We start from the raw sequence: 23758 nt of genomic DNA, 5'->3' as shown, positions 1-23758 counted from the left end.
AGACATATGCTGATACGAATCTTTATATTTGCTTCTGAAAGAAAACACAAGAAGCCACCAACTGCAATGGAGGAGGCTGGAGGGTGGAAGGCATTTTCTTCCTGTACCGTTTGCCTTGTCTTAACCATGTGCATGTCTTAATTCTCACATTTATTTTTAAGGTCGACAGGGTACTTGTTCTCTTTATAACTTTTGTTTTACAAAATATTATTTTAAAGTTGAATTTTAAAACCCCAAAGTTAAAAAAAATTATTCTCTACCTTACTTGCCCCCAGAGATTATACGAGGCAACGTTTCCAACAGTTTTTTCAGAGAAGAAAGTAACTGCAGCAAAAGGTGGGGAAAAGCCCAGCCCTGCTTACACCTGCCAGGCCTGACCAGGATGCCTCTCCATCACAGACCAGGTCAGTGAAACAGACCTTCAAATGCCTTTCCCTTCTTTTGGTACATCAAATGGTATCAAAGTAATCTCCCCCTGGCTCCCCTTCCCCTCCCTTTTTTGGTACTGATTCTATATGGATCACAATCAGAACAATGAGAGGTGTGGGCTATTTCTTAGTCATTGTTATGGTTTCTATACAGAACTACCAAGGGGGAAGGTTTCCAACCAGCTTCACTCTCAGGTGGAAAAGATCACTTACAAAAAGCAAAGGTGATTTTCAGGCAGAAGTCTTAGCCTAAAGTTTTGTGATTTTTTTTTTAAGCTCCAGTTTTAATGGTTGCTCCTGCTGTAGTTTAATGGCACATGTACAAGGACGAGCCCTCTGTATGGTTCCTGAATCACGTCCCAATTGTCAATGCTGATCAGGGAAAGGGGCTACTCACCCTTAGAGGTTGTCTCTTGACGTCCCACATTTATGAAATCCCACACCCAAAAGGGCAAAATATCTGGAGGCCGGATTCAACTACGCAATGTTTTTATTTTTATTCAACTATAAGCAAATAGCAGAATTAACACAACATTCAGCAACTCCAGACCGGCTTTTCTTACAGCGAAGAGTGATCAATTTAACAGGCACAGACTTTCGGATTTCTGATGACCTCTCACTCAGCCCTGCAGCTCATCTAGATGGCCAAGCTTTAACAGCAACTCTCTCCCTATTGCGGCCAAGCTTTAACAGCAACTCTCTCCCTACTGCTTTTTTCAGTATTGCTCTTTAAAGGAGCCAGAGCAGGACACTGACACCCAATAACCAGCCTGAAATGTATCACGTGGGGGGCTAGCGGACGTGCCGGCCCCTGGGCCCCTGGTTGTCTTCGTGAGAGACAGGGCTGTGAAAACACATGCCAGAAGATGCCGTCACAGACAATCCTGGGCTCGGGCTCACAAAGGCAGAGGCAATCAACCTTTTCTTTTTTTCAGCCTCCCTTAAAGATTCTTTGATGCTCTGTTCTAATACTGCAGACCTGGTCTTTTTACCAGAATTTTTTTCTTCTAAGTCTGGGTTGTTATTCTTATAGTAACATTTTGATGACCCCATCCTAGTACCAAAATATCCCCCACCAAAACGGAGTTCAAACTTGATCAAAACGTAAACCCCCTAGAATTACAGAGGACAGGCAGAAGGAAAAGTCACCCTAAACCTAAATCTGACCGCTCAGGGCCCAGGCAGGGGGAAGGGGAGAAATCTACATGCATCACTAAACTGAAACACTGCTTGGGAACTCTGGGACCGTGTCCATCTCCTGGCTTTCCTCTACTTCCCAGACAGCTGCTCGTACAGTTTGGGCACATAGTCATCCCATTCGGCCTGGTAACACGTGCCGGCCACCGGAGCCCCGAGCTCATACTTTTTGCGGAAATTCGCCACCTTGAATTTGCCACGGTGGTCTCCAGATCGGTTGCTGAGAATGGGCTCATCACACTTCAGTGGCCTGTCCTGCTCGTAAACCAGCCAGACGTAGCGGTGAAGGCCTGGAGGGAGAGGCGGGAGGGAAGATGTACACACAGCTAGGCATGTGAGAGGGAGACATCACCCATTTTCGGGGAATGCACCAACTTGGAGGGACCCAGACCACCCCATTTATGAGAGGGACCTAAGTTCACTGCAGCTTTATTTACAATAGCCCAGAAAAGAAAGCACCCCAAATGTCCATTGATGAACGAATGGATAAACAAAATATAGTATATACATATGATGGAATATTATTCAGCCTTGAAAAAAGAAGGAAATCCTGCCCCATGCTACCACGTGGATGAGTCTTGGTATGGATCTGCATGTGGCATGGAACTTATATGGAGCTACTGAAACTTTCCTATACTGCTGATTAGAGTGTAGAAATTTTCAACCATTTTGGATTTCTATGACCCAACAATTCTACTCCTAAGTATTTACCCAAGGGAAATGGAAACATGCCCATAAAAGGACAAGAGTGTAAACAGCAGCTTTATTCATAATATCCAAACACTGGAAACACAACCCAAATGTCCAGGGAATGGCTACACAAACTGTGGTATATTCGCACAATGGAATACCACTTGGCAATGAAAAGGAAAAAGCTACTACCTTGAGTCCAAGAGACCAGTCACCGAAAACAAATGCATACTGCATGACACCATTTATAAGAATACAACAACAGCAAGAGTAATCCATAGAAAGGAGTCAGAAAGTAATTAGCTCTGGGGTAATTTAACTTAAAAGATGCCTTAAGAACTTTCTGGGGTGACAAAACTATCCTACATCCTGTTTTCCTTGGTGCTTACACGGATGTGTGCATTGGTCAATGTTCACTGACTAAACCCTTCTGATCTGTGTGTTTTATTATACGTAAGTTATACCTGACTAAACAAATACGAAAGAGAAAATGTGAGTTACAGAAGCTCTTTTTGTTAATGAGAACACAGCTCCTGCTTGAGAGAACTGCTTTATTCTCATGGGTGTATCTTCCATAATTAAACTGCCTAATGCAATTTTATAACTGCCCCAGAAAAGTTAAGAGATACCTGGGAAAGCTGTCCCTCTCCCATCCTCTTATGAATGCATGAGAGGGCCTGGAGCCATCTGAAGTTTCTGGGCCTAAAGATAAAACACAAGGTCCCTTTTCGGGGGCCTTATACCTCTTCAGAGTAACTCATGGCTGGACAACGTGTACAAGAGCAAGTGTTCTGCCGTGCTCCACTTCCCTTGCTTCAGGAAATGGAAACACCTGTAATGCATGACAGGCAATAACAGTGCATCTCCCACTGTTAGCCTAGGCAGCACTTACCGAACTTGGAGAGGTTCAATACAGTATTCTCTCTCTCTCTCTTTACATATATAATACATAACCTAAGGCAATACATTATGTGTGTGTATCTTCAATACAGTTCTTAGTAACCAAATCTTTTCAAGATACCACACTAGATTTTCGATAGAAAGACGAAATGACAAAAAAGCCAATTTTTTATAATTAATTTGGAAACTATGACCATTTCTGAGACCTTTCATGGGAACTAGAAACTCAACCCACAGGGCAAAGGCTGAATATGGAATTTAGCTGATTTAACTGTTTAATCCACGTGTAGCTCCCCTGGGAAGTTGTTCTGAGCATTCTGCAACATTGCTTCCTTGGTATCTCTTCACCAACTTCCCTGCTTGCTAAAGGCCTGACAGCTGAGAGGCAGCGCTAAAAGAACATCCATCTAACTGGTACCCAAGGCTCTAGCCACCTGACACTACAGCAGGTCTGAGCGTCCCTGACAGGCAGTTGCCTTAGAGGGGAACCGAGTTGCCTAAAGTCTCCACTAGGGTAAGGGCTCTCATAAATAAAAATAAAACTCTAAGAACCAGACTAAAATTTTGTAGCACTTTAGGCCAATCCTGATGTCCCCGCCCATCTCCCTCCAAAAGCAGCCTTTACTGACCTGTGCCCTTGGGAGGCCCAGAGCCCACATAATCAGAGAGGACCGTGCCACTGCTGATGTCGTTGCCCTTCATGTTGACCACCAGGAAATGGTGCCATTCCCTACATGGAGGAACAGAGGACCATCAGCACCGCAGGAAGTTATTATGCACGCATGGGCGCAGCCAGCAAATGTGCAGCACGCACGTGCTCCACACCAGGATGCGGTGACAGACAAGACAGATGGCCCCACCTTCTCGGCCAGAGCAAACCTTACATGCCAGCAGAGAGGACCCAGCCACTCCCTCCCTCCTTCCGACTCTCTAGGGCAGGGGTCAGCACACTTCTGTGAAGGGCCAGACAGTAAATGTTTTAGGCTTTGTGCAACACACTGTCTCTATCACAACTACTCAACTCTGCAGCTGTAGCCTGAAAGCAGCCACAGACAGGACATCAATAAATTATCGTGGCTGGGTTCCAACAAAACTTTGTTTAGGGACACCAAAATCTGAATTTCATGTAATCTCCACATGTCACAAAGTATTATTGTTCTTCAATTTTTTTCCCCCATTCATTTAAAAATGTTAAAGTCATTCTCAGCTCATGGGGCTGTACAAAAAAAGGTCTCGGGCAGATCTAGCTCTCGGCTATAGATTCTAGACTTTTGTTCTAGGGAGTGAAAGGGAGGAAAATGCACACTCAGGCTTAAGCATGGACGTGAACACCCCAAATCGGGTCTATTTCTGCCACCACAGCATGTCCAGTAAGGGACTTACACGGTGCAAGAAGCATTGGGTCACATGTGGATGACTTGCTGTTTCCCATCTTTCCCCAACTTGCCTGTATTTGGGGTCCTTCCTGCTGGGAGCATCCGGGTCTGTCAAGACCAAGGTATACAGTTTACCTGGATCGAGGCCATCCCACGCAATGCTGGTGGGCCGGTTCTTAACCTGTAGGAAGGAACAGATTTGGAGTTTAAGTCAGAAATGTTGAAGAAACCAATACTTTCTTTGACCTCAGATTCCTTAAAGGTCAAGCACAGTAAATTATTAATTAAAGCTCAAGTATATCGACTCTATTAAGAGCGAGGATGTGACATTTAATATACATTATTTATTTTAGTCCCAACAACAATATGGGGCTAGTAGACTTAGAAAGACGATGGGTCAGGATTTCAACGCTCGTGCTGACTGCAACCTTACATTACCTGGAATGACAGGATCTCTAGATTGGTGACCACGTTACCTGGGGCCTGCTAAAGTGAAATCTGAATTAACGAGATATTTAAAAGAGCAGAGAAAATGAGAAAACCAAGGTGGGCAGACGTGGACAGTGAGTCTGGAAAGAGAGGCTGCGAGATGGGCACTTTAAACACCCAAAACAATAAACTCTGTAAACGTCTAAACCAATAAACCATCTGGGAACTGTTTATTCGCACTGTTGCTCCAGAGGTTCGGAACCAAAAACTCGCCACGGCGTCGGGCACCTAGTTTCCCCACTTGCAGCAGCCAGGACCTGGTTAGGCCTCAGCCGTGGGCGCTCAGAAGCCAAACAGTAAAACAAGGCCGTTTACCCTCGAGCCTTCCAGCTGCAGAACGCATTTACCTTTGGGGCGGCTTCACGCTACTGGGAAGAATCTCTGGGCATTGCTGCTCACCGCTGCTCACTGCTTACATAATGCGTCATATGCCCTCGGGTGGGGCTTTTACTTCCCAAATTGAGGCCTAAATTCCTGAGCACCGAGGGGAGGCTCTGGGGACGTGTGGGCGGCCACTCCCCACTCCCTCCAGGGAACGGCGCCCTCCCCTCCCCTGCGCAGCGATCTGGGCCGTTTCGAGGCCTATGCCACTGCCGGCGCCTCGAAGTCCCGGGAAAACGGATCAATTTCTTCCGAAGCCGAGCCCCGCCTGCCACGTGCCGGGTTCCCAGGGCTGGGTGGGGGGAGGGGGCGGTCAGAAGGCCTGCGGCTTGGGCACCGCGACCCCCTTCCCTCGGTTGATCCGGCGCACGGAGGCCGGAACGTCCCTCCCCACCTCCACTGGGTCCCCGCCCCTCCGACCTGAGAGACTCTGAGGCTCCAATAGCTGCACCCCCGCCGCCCTTGGGTACCTGGGTGGGTGTCAGCACTTTGCCCAGCTCGTCAACCTCCGCACCGCCGTATTTGACCTGCAGCGGATGCTGCGGCCTCTCATCCACTTCCTGCAGGCTCAAAGGCCCGGACCACTTGCTGAGGTCCGCCGGCATCGCGAAACCGAGAGGGTCGGACAGCAAGGAAAGCTGCGGGAGAACTCACGCAGGGTAACTGCCCAGCCTCCCAGCAGCCTACAAGCTGCACCGAGGCAACGCAGGCACTACGGCCAGGGAGCGCATGCGCCAGAGCCACCGCCCCGCCCTGCCCCGCTTCTCCAGTCACCGGCGAGGACGGGCCCCACGCTGCTCTCTGATTGGCCAAACCCAGTAGCGCGGGTCCTGTAGCGCTCCCGGATCAATGCAGCAGCTTTGGTCTTTCTTTTTGCGGAGGGGGAATGTGCCGCCTGCCGCTGGCGGAGTTCCCAAGAACTGTGGCTGGGCTTGCAAGACTGTTGTTTCAAGAACTGCAATTGAGCTACCATTAATTTTTTTAACCTTTTTGCATGATTCTTTGCTCTACTTTCTAAATGCAGAAATGGTATGGTCTTGCTTTTCTCTTGCACTTCTTAAAACAACCTCATTGCCCCGCCTCCTGGTATTTTCGCGCATGCTCACTGGTTTCCGTTAAGGCCAGGAGAGGGCCTGGGGGAACTTTTGAGCGTTGTTCTCAACGGGTAAATATATTTGCACATATATTTGATCTCCCTATCCCCACTTGCTCTAGACAAGGTTCTTGGGAAATTTTTTTTTTGAGAATTTTTTTTTTTAAACCTGCAAAACAAGGAATGTTGCTGACCATCCAGTTTTAAAAGGATGAAGTCAGCCACTGCAGTCCCTGACCTACAACACACCCTGAAAGGCATTCAGGACAAGAACAGGATGATGCACTGTGTGCCTTGAGAAAAAAAAGGCAAAATCCTTATATCTTAGATATATTCTAGGAGAATTTTTAAATGAATCCAGATTCTTGCATCTTTCCATACTTAAAAAGCACTAAAATCATGAACTGAGATATCTGCTCCTAATGACTAGCATCAATCTTCTACCAACATGTATGCTTGATTGCATGTACCCCTTAGCCAAAATCATATATATACTGGCTTCTCCCTCTTCCTCTTCGAAGCAGTTCCTCGGAGCTATTTGAGAGGCTGTCTCCCAGGCTGTAGTCCTCAGTAAGACACAGAATAAAACTCAACTTCCAACTCTTGTGCTTTTTTTTTTTTTTCGGTCGACAAACCATAGTTACTATTCCTACTTTGTTGACAAGTGGCTCTGTCTCAAAACTGCTCTCATTGTAGCCACCAAATGCTTTCTTTTTCTAAATATCATGGGCACTATTTAATACTCCTTATCTAATTTGACCTTAGGAGAGCTTTTGACATTGATAGCTACCCCCCAGGGAATAAAAAGTTGTCTGTTGTTTTTATTTCCTATTAGGAAATAATACAATTCATTGTAGAAAATTACTATTAAAAAATCCAAAGAAGTAAATACGAATAGCTTCTATTCCACTACTTGAACATAAACATTGGCAACAATTTGGGGTATATTTTTCCAATTTTAAAACTATGACTATAGGGGACTTCCCTGGTGGTGCAGTGGTTAAGAATCCGCCTGCCAGTGCAAGAGACACAGGTTCAGTCCCTGGTCCGGGAAGATCCTACATGCCGTGGAGCAACTAAGCCCATGCGCCACAACTACTGAGCCTGCACTCTAGAGCCTGTGAGCCACAACTACTGAGCCCACGTGCCACAACTACTGAGCCCACGTGCCACAACTACTGAAGCCTGTGAGCCTACAGCCTGTGCTCCACAACAAGAGAAGCCACTGCAATAAGAAGCCTGCACACCACAACAAAGAGTAGCCCCCACTTGCCACAACTAGAGAAAGCCCGTGCACAGCAATGAAGACCCAATGCAGCCAAAAATAAATAAATAAGTAAAATAAATTTTAAAAAAATTATGATTATAAATATTTTGTTCTGTTTATTCACCCAAAAAATTGCATTTACTCTACCATTGTAGAATATCCATATGAAAATGGATCTTCATTATTTTAATGGGCTAGTCTACTCTAGATGCACCACAATTTGTTCAACAAACGTCCTGATTTTGGACATTTATGCTATTTTGTTGTTTTTTCATTTTACAGATATCACTGAAATGAATATGTGTTTGTGTGTGTGTGTGTGTGTGTGTGTGTGTGTGTACACTTGATGGATAGTTTCAAGAGAATTTTATTAGGGATTAGGTAGGTCAAAGAATATGTACTTTAAAGGGATGAATCATAGCTAGTTAACTGTCTACTTAAGTCCAGACCAGAAGTAATGCCTTCAACATGAAACACTAATATGATTGTTGGTTCTTTCCATCAATTGTTCTATAAATGCATTTTGAGAAACTTGTAACCAAAAGAGAAATAGTCCCTGCCCTCGTGGAGTATATAGTCTAGCAGTGGAGAGAGGCATTCATCAAATGACATTCAACAAGTAAAAAATTACAAAATGTGATCTTTCTCAGATACAAATCAGGTAGGTCCACACCTCACCCTGCCTTCCCTAAAACCCTCTGTGCCCCTCCCCCAATTGCCTCAGGATGAAGTCCAGACTCTTAAAAGTGTCCTGTAGACTTCTTCTACTTCCCTGTGTCTACCTCCTTGCATTCTTCTCTCCAAACACTGAATTTGTTTCATTTCCAAATTGTCTTTCTACCTCTGGGCCTTTGCACATGCTGTTCCCTCTTCTTGGAACACTTTTCCCTCATTCCCCTTCTCCCCACCCCTCACTGTATTCTTGTCCAAGTTCACCTTTACTCATCTTAAACATCACTTCCACCTTCTCCCACTCATCAAGACTGGGAAATGCCCTCATCTCTGCATCCACATTCAATTTGTCTTTTCTCTTTCTTAACATTCAGAGCATTTGGGATTATGAGTTTATCATCTGAAACACACTACTGCCCACTGGAATATACACTCATGAGGGTTATCCCTCTTAGTCACTGGTCTTATCCCCAGCACTTAAAATAGTGCCTGACACACTTAGTACATGATATTATCATTATCATTATTATTATATGAAAATAAGTGAATTTTTTAAAAAGACCATCTGGTTGCTTTCAGGTTCGGATCACTAAAGCTTTGCTTTCTAATAAAATATCACATTCAGAAAAGATAGACCTTTGCACCTGCAAATCCATTATCACCAGCACCTCCTTAATTAGCGGCAGCTGGAAAAATCAGAGCACCTTTCCTCTCACTGTTTAAACAGCTCTCATCAAATGCTCATGAGATGATAGATGCCATCCCACAGCCATGTGTTAAAAAAGAAAACAACTCTTTGGTCTGATGAGATAGTTGCACCTTCATAGAAAAGTCTCAGAAGGAGACTTTTTAAAATTTGCTTTGAAGGAATTCCCTGCTGGTCCAGTGGTTAGGACTCCGCACTTTGACTGCCAAGGGTCCAAGTTCAATCCCTGTTTGGGGAACTAAGATCCCACAAGCCGCGAGTAAATAAGTAAATAAATAAATAATTTTGCTTTGAGGACTTCCCTGGTGGCACGGTGGTAAAGAATCCACCTGCCAGTGCAGAGAACATGGGTTCGATCCCTGGTCCGGGAAGACACCACATGCCGCAGAGCAACTAAGCCCGCGTGCCGCAACTACTGAAGCCCGGGCACCTAGAGCCCCTGCTCCGCAACGAGAAGCCTGCGTACTGCAACAAAGAGTAGCCCCCACTTGCTGCAACTAGAAAGCCTGTGCGCAGCAACGAAGACCCCACACAGCCAAAAATAAATAAATAAATAAAATTAAAAACATAAAAAAAGAAATTTGCTTTGAGCTAGCTCTGGGACTAAACACAGATGCTCACTGGCTATTTAAGAGGTGCGAATGACTTTATGGAGTGCCTGCTAGCTGCAAAGTGCTTAACTGTGCTTATGGATAAGGTTCTGGAGGCTCATGGAGTGACGGGGAGAGACCCCCTGGATCTTGCCATGCCTTCCTCTGTCTCTATTAGCCTGGGCTGCTCTCTCCACTGAGGAGAGGGAACTGGAACCACTTCCATTAAAACTATGGTTGGAACCGGCCAAACCGTATTTACTGGGCGCCTACTGTGTTCAGGTCAGCCTGCTCCCATAAGGACTGCTCGCATTACCAAATGCATGCCCCCTATAGGTCCACGCATTCCAAGGACAACTGTAACATTTACCAAGCACCCACTGTATGTATGCCCCAATGACAACAATTAACATTTACTAAGCACCTACTGTGTGCAGGTCAGAGTGCTCCAGTGAAGACAACTTCCATTTCCTGACCATTATCACTCCCACGTGCCAGGCCCTGACTGAAGGCCTTGATGCTCAGCGTTTCATTTCATCCTCACACCAGCCCAATGTGGGAGGGACTGCTATTAACCCATTTCATAGTTAAATAAACTGAGGCTTGGAGAGGTAGAGTGACAAAGCAGATGAAAGCCCACCTTCCCCCCTAGGCCAGACACAAAGTCCTTAAGCATGCTCTAGCTGGGAGTGCTGGGAATAGGTGAGGCAATCATGGTCTTTGACTCCAGAAAGCTTTCCCCTGGTGAAGGTTTATGCAGGAAATCACCATGAAAACCCCTCATGGCAGCCGTGAAAATGCAGCCCACACATCTCCAACTGCAGGGAGAGAAGTTGGTCAGGGCCCCAGGTGCTGTTATCTGCTTTGAGGCCAAGACCACGCTTTGGCAGGCTGCCCCCAGCCCATGACCGAGCTTGGCAGGGTTATTAACGCAGAGCTGGGAGGCTCAGGGCTCCTACGTGGTCAGCACTGGCTTGCCTGTTTCTTTGCAACTACACCTCAGGCTAGGTTGCTTCCTTCCCTGGCTTCCACACTCAGGCTCAGATTCTCTCCCCATTTTCTCTCACAGCCATCTCTCCTAGTAAATACCTTGCACATTGAATCCCATCTTGTCGTCAGCTTCTCAGATGACCAAGAGTGACGCTCCCAAGTGTAAGAGACAGTATGAGGACCACCTGAAGTGGAAGCAAGCTTGGAGTGTGTGGGTGCTGGGCTTGGACCAGTGGACAGACTGGTTTCACTAGAATGGGAGATTTAGGTAGGGGCAGATGGATGACATAGCAAAAAGGCTGAATAAGCATAAGGGACAAGGAAGGGAATGTCCTTTTTTTTTTTTTAACCTATAAAAAGTTTTAAAATGTCTTCAATATACAAGTAATCAGACACATAGCATAATCTAAGGGCACAGGGATGGAAGTCAGAATACATTCACTTCCTAATCCATCACCTGGTACCTTATGAAACCTTGGGCAAGGAGGGCAGGCAGAAGAATGGCGTCTCAAAGATGTCCACATCCTAATTCCCAGAGTCTGTGAATATATTCTGTTACGTGACTAACGGGAATTATGATACCAGATGGAATTAAGGTTGTTAATCAGCCGACCTGATTACTGGGAGATTACCCTCAATTATCTGGGTGGACCCAGTGTAATCACAAAGGTCCTTAAATGGGGAAGAAGGCAGGATTGTCAGAACAAGAAGGATGCCATGTGGGAAAGACTTACCCAACCATGGCTGGGTCTGCAGGTGGAGGAAGGGGCCAGGAGCCAAGCAGTGCAGGCAACCTCCAGAAGCTGGAAAAGGCCAGGAACCAGATTCTCCCCTAGAGGTTCCTGAATGAATGTGACCCTGCTGACACCTTGATTTTAGCCCAGTGAGACCCACTTCAGACTTCTGACCTCCAGAACCGTAAGATAACAAATTCGTGTTGTCGTAAGCCACTACGTTTCTGGTAATTTTTTACAACAACAATAAGAAAGTTATACGGAATATGACTTATGTTTGCTAAGCCTCAGTTTCCCCCTCTCTAAACTGGGTTTATCAATACCCCTGAAATGATCGTGGTGAGGATTAAATGAAACACAGGTGATGTGCTTCATACACAGCCTGGCACCTCCTAATGGGAAGCTATTACTATTTTTACATGTTCATTATATAAAACTTTATTCATAAATACAAACACGCAAACATAAAATTAATTAATTAATTAGCAATCCAACCACCTAAAAGCAATGAACATCCTGCAGTATTTCCTTTCAGACTACCTTCTATGTATATAAATGTGAATATGCATATATGATAGTTCGGATTCAGTATGAACTGGGTCAAATTATACATACATGCTGTTGTATAATTTGCCTTTCTTCACTTATGTCTATAAATAAATTACTACAGCAACATTCTTAATGGTTGTACAGGATTCTATTGTATGGATTGTTGCTTGTTTGCAAACGAAATCCTCCATATGGGAACATTTCAGATGACCTCACTATTATGCTCTAGAAACACCTCTGCAATATATATTCTTTTACATGTACCTTCATGCACTTGTTTGCTTGTTGTTTGTTTTCTCCTGAGAATAAAATCATAGAAGTGGGCCAAACATCATTTACATTTTGAGTTTGGGATACCATATTCCAAATCGGTCAGAGTCTCTGTGACTGACCGATTTTTAAGGCAAAAGGACACCTAGTGATCAACAGGTGATCAACATGGTTTTCGTTTTGTTTCGGCCAATGGGGGTTGGGCGGCGGTGTTTACACTCTCATTTGTTTTTCAATGTTCCTTTCTATCTCCACAGTTTTATATTCATGATTTCAACAATATATGTAGACTATCTGATCCACGTAAGAACACAGATCTCACTTAGTAGTCTATGTTGAATATTTTCTGATGTTACATGTTTCAAAAAATGGTTTTTTTAAAACAACTGCCAGTTACGATGACGTCGTGAATTATTTGATCGTGCATTTGCTGTTAGATGTTGAGACTGATTCTCATTTACCCCTTCACTGGACAGTTGAGGAAACTGAAGTTCAGAAAGGCTCAGGGACTTACCAAAGGCTGACATCCAGCTGAAAGGAGAATCTGTCTGGTCTGTGGGGAGATGTCTCGGCAGAGTCGGGCAGGGCTGGGCACCCAGGAGAGCTTCTGCCAGCCAGAGCAGAGGAGCCAGGCACACCTGCAAATGCCTCCAGAAAGCCTTGTTTTTACCCAGAAACCAAGAAGTGCCAAAAAGATCCAGGTAAAGACTCAGCCCTGGGGGCCTTTAGGGGCTCCTGGCATTTAGTAGATGCTCCCTATTCACTGCTTACTCAGAGCGCTGTCGATGTCTTAAAGGAGGTGGGAAAAGCAATTTTTAAAAACAAAGAAAAGCAATGTTGTATTCATTGACACACATCTACTGTGTACACTTGCCTTTCTGGACTGTAAATTGTCTGTGTGTGTTTGTCTCGGTGAGGAGCTTTTGTAGGGCTGCTGTGGATAGACTCAAATGAATGAGCCTGTGAAACCACAGGCTGTTTTGTTTGTTGAGTGAGGGCAGGAAATTCATTGATGTGGTTATTCAGTGGAATGGCTTCATTCCAGTTTTACTCTTGTGCTTCTGCTAGAGAAAGTGTTTCGTGAGGGAGGCCTGGACAAAGATAAATCTCCCACGTGTGGCCACAGCTTAAGTTCAGAAACTGTTGTCAAGACCATGCCAGTCACCTGGAAGTGTGACTCCAGGGGCCCAGGCTCTGGCTCTTGGCCAAGCAGATGAACTGAGACATTTTTCTGGAAATTGATCTTCAACTGGTTTCCAGGATTCCGCTTGTTAGATTTTTTTACTCTACGAGAATTTCAAAGCATTTAAAAACACCCTTTAAATTCCCACTGGTATCTTCTGCATAAAATATTTTTAGGAAAGAGTTAGGCAGAAAATTAATTTTTAAAACAAGCAAATTCTAGTTCTTCAAAAAATTAAAAATAGAATTACCACATGACTTAGCAATCTCACTTTTGGCGTGTAGATCCAAAGGAATTGAAAGCAGAGTCTCAAAGGGATATTTGCAAGTCATGTCTACAGCAGCATTATTCACAATAGCCAAGAGGTGGAAGCAACCCAGTGTCTGTTGACAGATGAATGAATAGACAAAATGTGGTGTATACATACAATGGAATATTATTTAGCTTTATAAAGGAAATGCTGACGCAAGCTACAACATGAATGTATCTTGAGGACATTACACTAAGTGGAATAAACCAGAAACAAAAGGACAAATACTGTATGATTCCACTTATATGAGATATCTAAAGTGGTCAAATACACAGACACAGAAAATAGTGTTGCCAGGAACTGGGTGGGAAGGAGGGAATGAGGAGTTGTTGTTTAATGAGTATAGAGTTTCAGTTTTGGAAGATGAAAAAGTTCTGGAGATTGGTTGCACAGCAGCCTAGTATAAACACACAATAGAATATTATTCAGCCCCAAAAAGGAATGAAGTGCTGATACACGCTATAATGTAGATGCACCTTGAAAACATTGGGATAAGTGAAAGAAGCGAGACACAAAACGGCAAGTATTTTGTGACTCCACTTATGAAATATCCAGGATAGGTAAATCCATAGACACAGAAGGCAGACTGGTGGTCACCATGGCTGGGAGGAGTAGGGAAGGGGAACTTCTGCTTACTGGGCATGGTTTTTTTGTTTGTTTTTTTGGCTGCGTTGGATCTTCGTTGCTGTGCGCGGGCTTTCTCTAATTGCAGCGAGTGGGGGCTACTCTTCATTGTGGTGTGCGGGCTTCTCGTTGCAGTGGCTTCTCTTGCTGCAGAGCAAGGGCTCCAGGTGCACGGGCTTCAGTAGTTGTGGCTCGCAGGCTCTAGAGCGTAGACTCAGTTGTTGTGGCGCACAGGCTTAGTTGCTCCATGGCATGTGGGATCTTCCTGGACCAGGGTTTGAACCCATGTCCCCTGCACTGGCAGGCGGATTCTTAACCACTGTGCCACCAGGGAAGTCCCTGGGCATGGGTCTTATTTTGAGGTGATGAAAATGTTCTGGAACTAGATAGAGGTGGTGGTAGTACAACATCGTGATGTATCAAACGCCACTGCATCATTCACTTTATTTATTTATTTATTTTTGGCTGCATTGGGTCTTCATTGCTGTGCGTGGGCTTTCTCTAGTTGCAGCCAGTGGCGGCTATTCTTTGTAGCAGTGCATGGGCTTCTCATTGCGGTGGCTTCTCTTGTTGCGGAGCACAGGCTCTAGGCGCACAGGCTTCAGTAGTTGTGGCACGTGGACTCAGTAGTTGTGGCTTGTGGACTCTAGAGCACAGGCTCAGTAGTTGTGGCACACGGGCTTAGTTGCTCCGTGGCATGTGGGATCTTCCTGAACCAGGGCTCAAATCTGTGTCCCCTGCACTGGCAGGCAGATTCTTAACCACTGCGCCACCAGGGAAGACCCTGCATCATTCACTTTAAAATGGTTTATTTTATGTTACATGAATCTCACTTCACTTAAAAAATAAGTAAATTATAGAAGTCACCTGCAAATATTTGTAGGCTCAGAGGTTGCTTGCAGTATTACTCTGCAAATAGCACATGCTTTCAGAGACTGGGAAACAGAAATGGACAGATTAACTGGTATAAACACTGGTGTTGGTTTGCCAGCATCCATCTCTCTTTCGATTAATAGCACCCCACTCTTCCTTTGGGGAACCACCCCTCTGTCACTCTCAGTTCATGTGGTTTAGGAAGGGCTGAAGGGATAGTCATGTGACCTAAGGCTGGCCAATCAAAGCATTGCATCCCTCTGGTCTAGCCATTGGTTCAGGGATGCACAGGTGAACGAAGCCAAGCCAATGAGACTCAGTTCCAGGACCTTGGGTGGAACCACTGGGAAGAGGGAATCTCTCTTCCAGCAGTGCTGCTGAGGAGAGAGAATGTCAGCCTGGAGCTGTTGGTGGTAATCTGACCACTGGGACCAAAGAGGCTGCCTGGGAAAGGAGCCAACACAGAGCAAAGTAGCTCTGAGACAGAGAGAGTCATTGTGACATGGTGACATTGACACTGTTTGACACCTGGATGGAGCCAAGCATGAAGCAAGATCTACCCCTTGGACTTTTCAGATACGTGAGCCAGCTAATTCCATTTTGGACCTGTGCCAATTTAAGTTGGCTGTTCTTCACTTGCAATAAAATGAATCCTGGATCAATGCAGATGATCTGCTCATTAAAAAGGAGCTAGAGGGCTTCCCTGGTGGCGCAGTGGTTGAGAGTCCGCCTGCCGATGCAGGGGACACGGGTTCGTGCCCCGGTCCGGGAAGATCCCACATGCCGCGGAGCAGCTGGGCCCGTGAGCCATGGCCGCTCAGCCTGCGCATCCGGAGCCTGTGCTCCCTAACGGGAGAGGCCACAGCAGTGAGAGGCCCGCATACCGCAAAAATAATAAAATAAAAAGGAGCTAGAAATAGAAACTAGGTCTCTCAAATCATGCTACAAGTCAGTGAAGCCTCATTCATTCAGACCTTAAGCTATCAAATTAATGATTATTCAAACTGGAATCTTTACCATCTTCATGAAAAATGGCTTGCGTGTGTCTTTTTTTTTTTTTTTTTTTTTTCTTGCGGTACGCCGGCCTCTCACCGCGGGCCTCTCACTGTTGTGGCTTCTCCTGTTGCGGAGCACAGGCTCCGAACGTGCAGGCTCAGCGGCCATGGCTCATGGGCCCAGCCCCTCCACGGCATGTGGGATCTTCGCGGACCGGGGCACGAACCCGTGTCCCCTGCATCGGCAGGCAGACTCTCAACCACTGTGCCACCAGGGAAGCCCTATGCCTGTGTCTTAAACAAGAGAAACTATAGAATGCCTGGCCTGGCCACAGCCGCTCTGAAGCCCTCATGAGTCCACCCCCTGACCCACCTGACAGGCAATGCACAGGCCTGTCAAACCACCTGTGAACTGGCCTGGTTCAAAAGGATGACCTACACCAATCAGATTCAACCTCTTGAATCTGCACTAGTATATATGGAGAAGCAGGCAGGTGTAAGTGGTAGGAACTAATGCAGAAAGGAGAAGATGCACAGAGAGTGCAGAGGGGCCGTTAAGAGCCTTGGGCAGGCTGGAAATCGGAGGCAGCAGAGAGTGTGGGTAAAGGATTTATAGTATGGAGGAGAAATGGCCGATCGGCAGTGGGAAAACAGCAGATTCACAGAGAAAAACGAGCACCTGGAGAAACAGACAGCCTTCCATCTCCAGAACTGACCCGCTCCACGGAAGGGCTCCAGGTGGGTGCCAGACCACCAGCACTGTTTGAGCAAACACCTTGTTCGTTTTTGAAAATTTACTTTTTTGAAGTATAGTTGATTTACAACATTGTGTTAATTTCTGCTGTACAGCAAAGTGATTCAGATATATATATATTCTTTTTCATATTCTCTTCCATTATGGTTTATCATAGGATACTGAATCTAGTTCCCTGTGCTATACAGTAGGACCTTGTTGTTTATCCATTCTCTATATAACAGTTTGAATCTGCTAATCCCAAATTCCCAATCCATCCCTCCCCCACTATCCCCCTTGGCAACCACAAATCTGTTCTCTATATCTGTGAGTTTGTTTCTGTTTTGTAGATATTTGTGTCATATTTTAGATTCCATATATAATTGATATCATATGGTATTTGTCTTTCTCTTTCTGACTTACTTCACTTAGTATGATAATCTCTAGGTCCATCCACATTGCTGCAAATGGCATTATTTCATTCTTTTTTATGGCTGAGTACTATTCCATCGTATATACGTACCACATCTTCTTTACCCATTCATCTGTCGAAGGACATTTAGGTTGTTTGCATGTCTTGGCAATGGTGAATAGTGCTGCTATGATCATTGAGGTGCATGCATCTTTTTAAATTATAGTTTTGTCCAGATATATGCCCAGGAGTAGGATTGCTGCATCATATGGCAACTCTATTTTTAGTTTTTGAGGAACCTCCATACTGTTTTCCATAGTGGCTGCACCAATTTACATTCACACCAACAGAAACTCCTTGTTCTTGAGGTGACCTCAGCACATCTCAGTGCCAAGAAACCCAAAGAACATGCCCACATTATTTTTATGTTAATCAGGACTCTTTCAGTTGCAAGTGACTAAAACCCAGTGCAAATGGAATCTTTAAAGAAGAAAAGTAATTAGTTCCAGTACTGGGATGCCAATGGGTAGTTGGCTTCAGAAGTATCCAGATCCACAGGCTTAAGTGGTGCCCTAAGTATCTGTCTCCCTCCTGTTTCTCAACTTTGTTTGCCTCTGGGCTGGTTTCAATCCCAAGTAGATTCTCCCTTTATGTTGCCCTATGGCCATTACGGTCAGCAGCTTCTAAGATGGCCCCAGCAATCCCCACCTCCTGGTATTCATGGTCTTGTGTAATCCCCTCCCCTTGAGTAAGCCACTTCTAACCAATAAAATATGGCAATGTTAATGAGATGTCACTTCCGTGATTAGGTTACATAAGATTGGGACTTACAACTTGCTAGCACGTACTCTCTATTGCCTTCTTGGCTTGCCGGCTTTCGTGAAATCACCTGCCAAGTATAGAAAGACTCACATGACAAGGAACTGGGGGTGGCCCCTGGCCAACAGTCAGTGAGGATCTGAGGCCCTCGGTCCAATGTCCCACAAGGAACTGAATCCTGCCAACAAGCACCAAGTGAGGTTCGAAGCAGATGGTTCCCCAGTCAAGACTCCAGATGAATGAGGTGTCCGGTTCCTGGTTAAAAACTAATGTGTGGGCTTCCTCGCTGGTCCTGTGGTTAAGCCTCCATGCTTCCACTGCAGGGGCGCGGGTTAGATCCCTGGTTGGGGAACTAGGATTCTTTATGCTGTGTGGCGCAGCCAAAAAAGAAAAAGTTAAAAAACAACAACAGCAAAAAGCAAAAAATCCTATGTGTGATTTCTCAGGCCTGACGGTAGGCAATTCAGAGGGTTTACCTGGCAGGACTCCCAGGGGAAAGCTGCCCCCTTCCCCCCATGCCAGACCTGGTGCACAGACAGCACATTGCAGTCTCTAAGGGAGTTGCAGTCCAGGACTCAGCCCCTCTGACCAGTCATGCTCTTATGCATATCATGCTCCTTCCTTCTTGGGTCCCTTTATCTGAGGTCCTGGGCAGAGGTCCTCTCCAGGCATCTCTGCCCTGGCCTCCTTATTGGGGGTGAGGGGACATGACGTTGCAGACACTTGCTCACTCTGACTTCATACCAGGTACTTTTCCACTCCAATCCCTCCTCCCTCTACATCCTCACCACCACCCTCCCCCAAGTCCCAGGGGCTATAAACTGCTAGAGCCTTTTGTCTGGGGTCCCTTCCACAGTGAGACACATATAGGGGAAAATGCAACAGGGAGAGTAGGTACTTTCTCCAGTTTCAGCCTCTTCCCTAAACCATCACAGTAAGTGATCAACGGCTTAACTCTTTCATTTTCAGCTTGTTGCTTTATTCGGCTACTTGCACACCTGACACTTCAGCGCTCTCTCCCAGCTAGACTGCGATCCTGACAAGGAGACCCCAGCTTAGGCCGACACCTTGACTGCAGTCTCTTGAGAGACCCTGAGGCAGAGCCCCTGATCCACAGAAATTGTGAGATGATGTATGTATATTGTTTTAAGCTGCAGAGCTTGTGGTGATTTATTATGCAGCAATAGCTGACCAATGATAGCCACCAACGGCTTCAGGCCTGCGTTCATTCAAGTTAGCAACCCCAGCAGAAGGAGGGACTCCATTGCTCCACACCTCCAGCAGAAAATAGGGACTGCCTCTCACTAATCCAGACCAGCTGTGTGCCTAGCCCTAACCTGCTCCTGATCATTCTGACCAGCCTGGGGCCTCATCCACTCCCATAGCTCCATCCCAACCCTGTTTGCTTAGAGTTGGGGAGAGGCAGCTTTCCAAAGGAAAATAATTGCGCCGATACCAGAAAGAAGAGAAACAGAGGCAGGAAAGCAAAAGCAAGACCTATTTTCTACAAGTAGCAAGGAAGTAAAGCCCACACCTTCACAGAGATACTGTTAACCAGCTCAAGAGAGCAACTTGCAAGCACCGTGTCAGTAAGCGCCTTGCCTGACTACACAGGTAGTACAAATTACCTCCGATACCAGCCACTTTATTAGACTCCATCTCTACTTAACAAAATTTTATTAGCTTACTAGAACTTTCTGCATGCTCCAGAAATTAAGAAACTGCAGTTGACCCTTGAACAACACGGTTTTGAACTGTGCAGGTCCACTTGCACATGGATTTTTTTCAATACATATATTGGAAAATCTTTTGGAGATTTGTGACAATTTGAAAAAATTCAGATGAACCACATAGCCTAGAAACATGGAAAAAAATTAAGAAAAAGGTAAGTCATGAATGCATAAAATATATATAAATATACATATAACATACAAAATATATGTTGACTGTTTATGTTATCAGTAAGGCTTCTGGTCAACAGTAGGCTATTAAGTTTTAGAGGAGTCAACATTTATACATGGATTTTTGACTGCATGGAGGGGTTGCCCCTAACCCCCATGTTGTTCAAGAGTCAACTGTATATTTATGAAAACACATTAACCTACTACTTATTTTGATTTCCCCAACTTGTTTGAATTAGTAAGGTTTTGCTGTAATTAACATTTGTCCAGAAGTTCAAGGCAAGTGAACAAAAGGGTGCCCGGTCATTTCCCTGTAGTTGAGTCATACTCCTAGAAGGGCAATGTCAGAAATACAGAAATATACATGTATATTAAAAAATAAATACATTATCTACATATATTACTTTTGTGAATTCCACTTTGGAAAGAGAGAGAGAAATTTAAGTTTACTTAAAAAGAAAATTAAATTTTTTTAATCTTTTGGCTGCATCGCATGACACACGGGATCCTAGTTCCCCTGACCAAGGATCAAACCTGTGTCCCCTGCAGTGGAAGCACAGAGTCTTAACCACTGGACCGCCACAGAAATCCCAAAAAGAAATTTACTTTTAAAATTCAAATTTACTACAGTGTAAGTAGTTTGAGGGGCTACGTGTTTGGCTTTACACACTGACATTGGACTTCTACATAACATATGGTGTATTGTTCTTCTCAGTTTCCCGTGAGACACCTTGACTATGATTGTACATTTCAATTTGCTGTCATGGGAAATAAGATGTGTAGTTCACTGAAGTATCTTCCATCTCTCTAACTCAACCCCTCCTCCCACGATTAAGAGTCCAAATAACCCCCCCATATACAAAAATATATGTGTGTATATATATATATATAAATATATATATATATATATATATATACACACACACTATCATCCAATACCCTTTTAGACTAAGATACAGTGGTTCCCATTCTCATATTTGTGCTGAAAAACATACCCCCAAAAAAGTTCTTTTGGGAGGATATATGTACCTGAAGGAAGGACATGCAAGAAGTCATGGAGAACAAAGAAACTGGTAAACATATGGGTAAATATAAATGTGCATTGATTGTAAAAAGCAATAACAGGATGTTCAGGAGGAGGATAGAGGTCACGGTTAACTCTTGAGCAGCAGCATCCAATAGAAATAAAAGTTGAGGGCTTCCCTGGTGGTACAGTGGTTAAGAATCCGCCTGCCAGTGCAGGGGACACAGGTTCAAGCCCTGGCCCAGGAAGATCCCACATGCTGAGGAGCAACTAAGCCCATGTGCCACAACTACTGAGCCTGCGTTCTGGAGCCCACAAGCCCCAACTACTGAGCCCGAGTGCCATGACTACTGAAGACCCCACACCTAGAGCCAGTGCTCCACAACAAGAGAATCCACCGCAATGAGAAGCCCGCGCACCACAATGAAGAGTAACCCCTGATAGCCGCAACTAGAGAAAGCCCACGCAAAGCAATGAAGACCCAACGCAGCAAAAAAAAAAAGTTTTCGATTTGATCACTAAAAAAAAAAAGGAAATAAAAGTTGAGCCACATATGTAATTTAAAATTTTTGAAGTAGTCACATTAAAAATTTTTTCTTAAAGCAGGTGAATTTAATAAAAATTAAAAGCAGGTGAAATTAATTTTAATAATATATTTCATTTAACTCAATGTACCCCAAAATATCGCTATTTCTACCATACAAGCTGGTGTGATTGCAGGGAAAGTGAGCTTAGAAATCACTTCTCTTTTAAACCTAGAATATACAACATTAACAAAGACTGGGGGCAATGCTCAACTCACACTGTTGGAAGGACTAGAAAGTAATATAACTTTTCTCGAGGGCAATTTGGCAGGATCTATCAAAATTTCACTATGCGTGATTTTTTCTCCAATAATAATACCTCTCCTGAGAATTTTTCCTGCAGGAAATTTCACAAGGTTCACAAAGCCTGAACATTGCTATGAAGCATGGGGTGTTCATTGTTTTGTAGTTTGTGATAATGAAAAAAAGGAAACAACTTAAATGCCCATTGAGTGGAGGATTAACTGGATTATGATGAATCCACGCTATGGAATCATCATAACTATGGAATACTGGGTAATCTTTAAAAAGCATTAGCTGAACTTAAATGTAGTGACAGGAAGCCAGACACAGAAGGCCATATATTATATGATTCCACTTATACGAAATATCCACAACAGGCAATTCCATGGAGACAAAAAGTAGATCAGTGGTTGCCAGGAGCTGGGAGGTGTGAGGAAGGGAAATGGGAAGTGACTGCCAGTGGGTATGGGGTTTCTTTCTGAGGTGATGAGAATGATCTGGAATTAGTGGTGATGGCTGCACAAACTTGTGAATGTACAAACAACCACTGAACTGTACACTTTATTTAAAAGGGTAAAAAAACAAAAAAAAGCAAGTTGCTTACAAATATATAGTGTGTGATCTCATCTATGCTTTTAAAAAAATCTGTATGTTTACATGTTGTGTATAATTCATGTGTATGTAAACACACAACTGGAAGGATAAACAACAGTTAACTGGGTTTTTTTAGGGAGAAATAAAGAACTTAAGAAGATTTGTTACAGGGACTTTTGCTTCCCACAGGTGGACTGAATTATTTTAAATTGTATGTTTACAAATTTTCCTTTTAAGACAATTAAAATATTTCTGCTTAATTGACAAGCAGGAAGAGTTTTAAAAAACGGGAAACTAGAGTAAGCCAAATAATTAGTATGGTCCTGTTGGTTATTTGATATAAAAAATGTAGATAAAAATTATAATTTTTATAATTGTAATTGTAAAATATTATGAATTATATTATAATTTATATATTGGATTGGCCAAAAAGTTCATTCGGGTTTTTCTGTGAGATGTTATGGAAGAACCCGAACGAACTTTTTGGCCAATCCAATAATTATAATGTTATATTTTATTATTCTATTTTATTGATATTATCTTTATATAATTATAATATTATAATAAATTATAAAATAATAATATACATATTCTGCATGTCCCAAATGACATAATGATATGTATTCAGCTTTCTTCTTTGTCAGGTTCCACGCTAAGCCTCTCATAATGGCTTTCTCTCATATAATCTTCTCAGTATATCCTAAGATAAGGGCTATAGTTATCATTCCCATCATTGCCATTTACAACAGAGGAAACAGGCTCAGAGAGATCTCATAGGGAAGCTTAGTAGCAGTGGGCTATAGATATAATTTTTTTTTTTTTTTGGCTGCACGGCTTGTGGGATCTTAGTACCCTGACCAGGGATTGAACCCATGCCCTTTGCAGTGAAAGCACGGAGTCTTAACCACTGGACCACCAGGGAATTCCTGAGATATAAATCTGAGTGTGTTTGATACCAGAACCCAGGGTCTTATCCTGCAGCTGGTTAGAAAAGATTGGAATGCAGGCTGGGAAACAGAGAGCATAAGAAAGTGAAGAAGTGGCAGTGAGTGTCTCGCAGGCTGTACGTGGGGAATGGGGGGTAATCCGTGGTAATCCAGGCTGGGTGACATCTGGGGACCCCGGGCCTGG

The 23758-nt window shown here is 44.2% G+C and overlaps 1 protein-coding gene across 1 annotated transcript; it reads right to left on the bottom strand.

The window, feature by feature from the left end:
- Nucleotides 1-900: 900 nt before the first annotated feature.
- On the bottom strand, nt 901-6183 carry PEBP1 (phosphatidylethanolamine binding protein 1). Its single transcript, XM_079943167.1, has 4 exons — nt 5932-6183; nt 4663-4772; nt 3845-3945; nt 901-1915 (listed from the first exon to the last, which is right to left on the bottom strand). Exons 1-4 carry the CDS (start codon nt 6064-6066, stop codon nt 1698-1700), a joined length of 564 nt encoding a protein of 187 aa, XP_079799293.1. The 5' UTR covers nt 6067-6183; the 3' UTR covers nt 901-1697.
- Between the last annotated feature and the right edge of the window lie 17575 nt (nt 6184-23758).

This window comes from Stenella coeruleoalba (assembly GCF_951394435.1).
Source record: "Stenella coeruleoalba genome assembly, chromosome: 14".
NCBI lineage: Eukaryota > Metazoa > Chordata > Mammalia > Artiodactyla > Delphinidae > Stenella > Stenella coeruleoalba.
The sequence above is the reverse complement of the archived record's forward strand: the minus strand, read 5'-3'. Positions and strand labels throughout refer to the sequence as shown.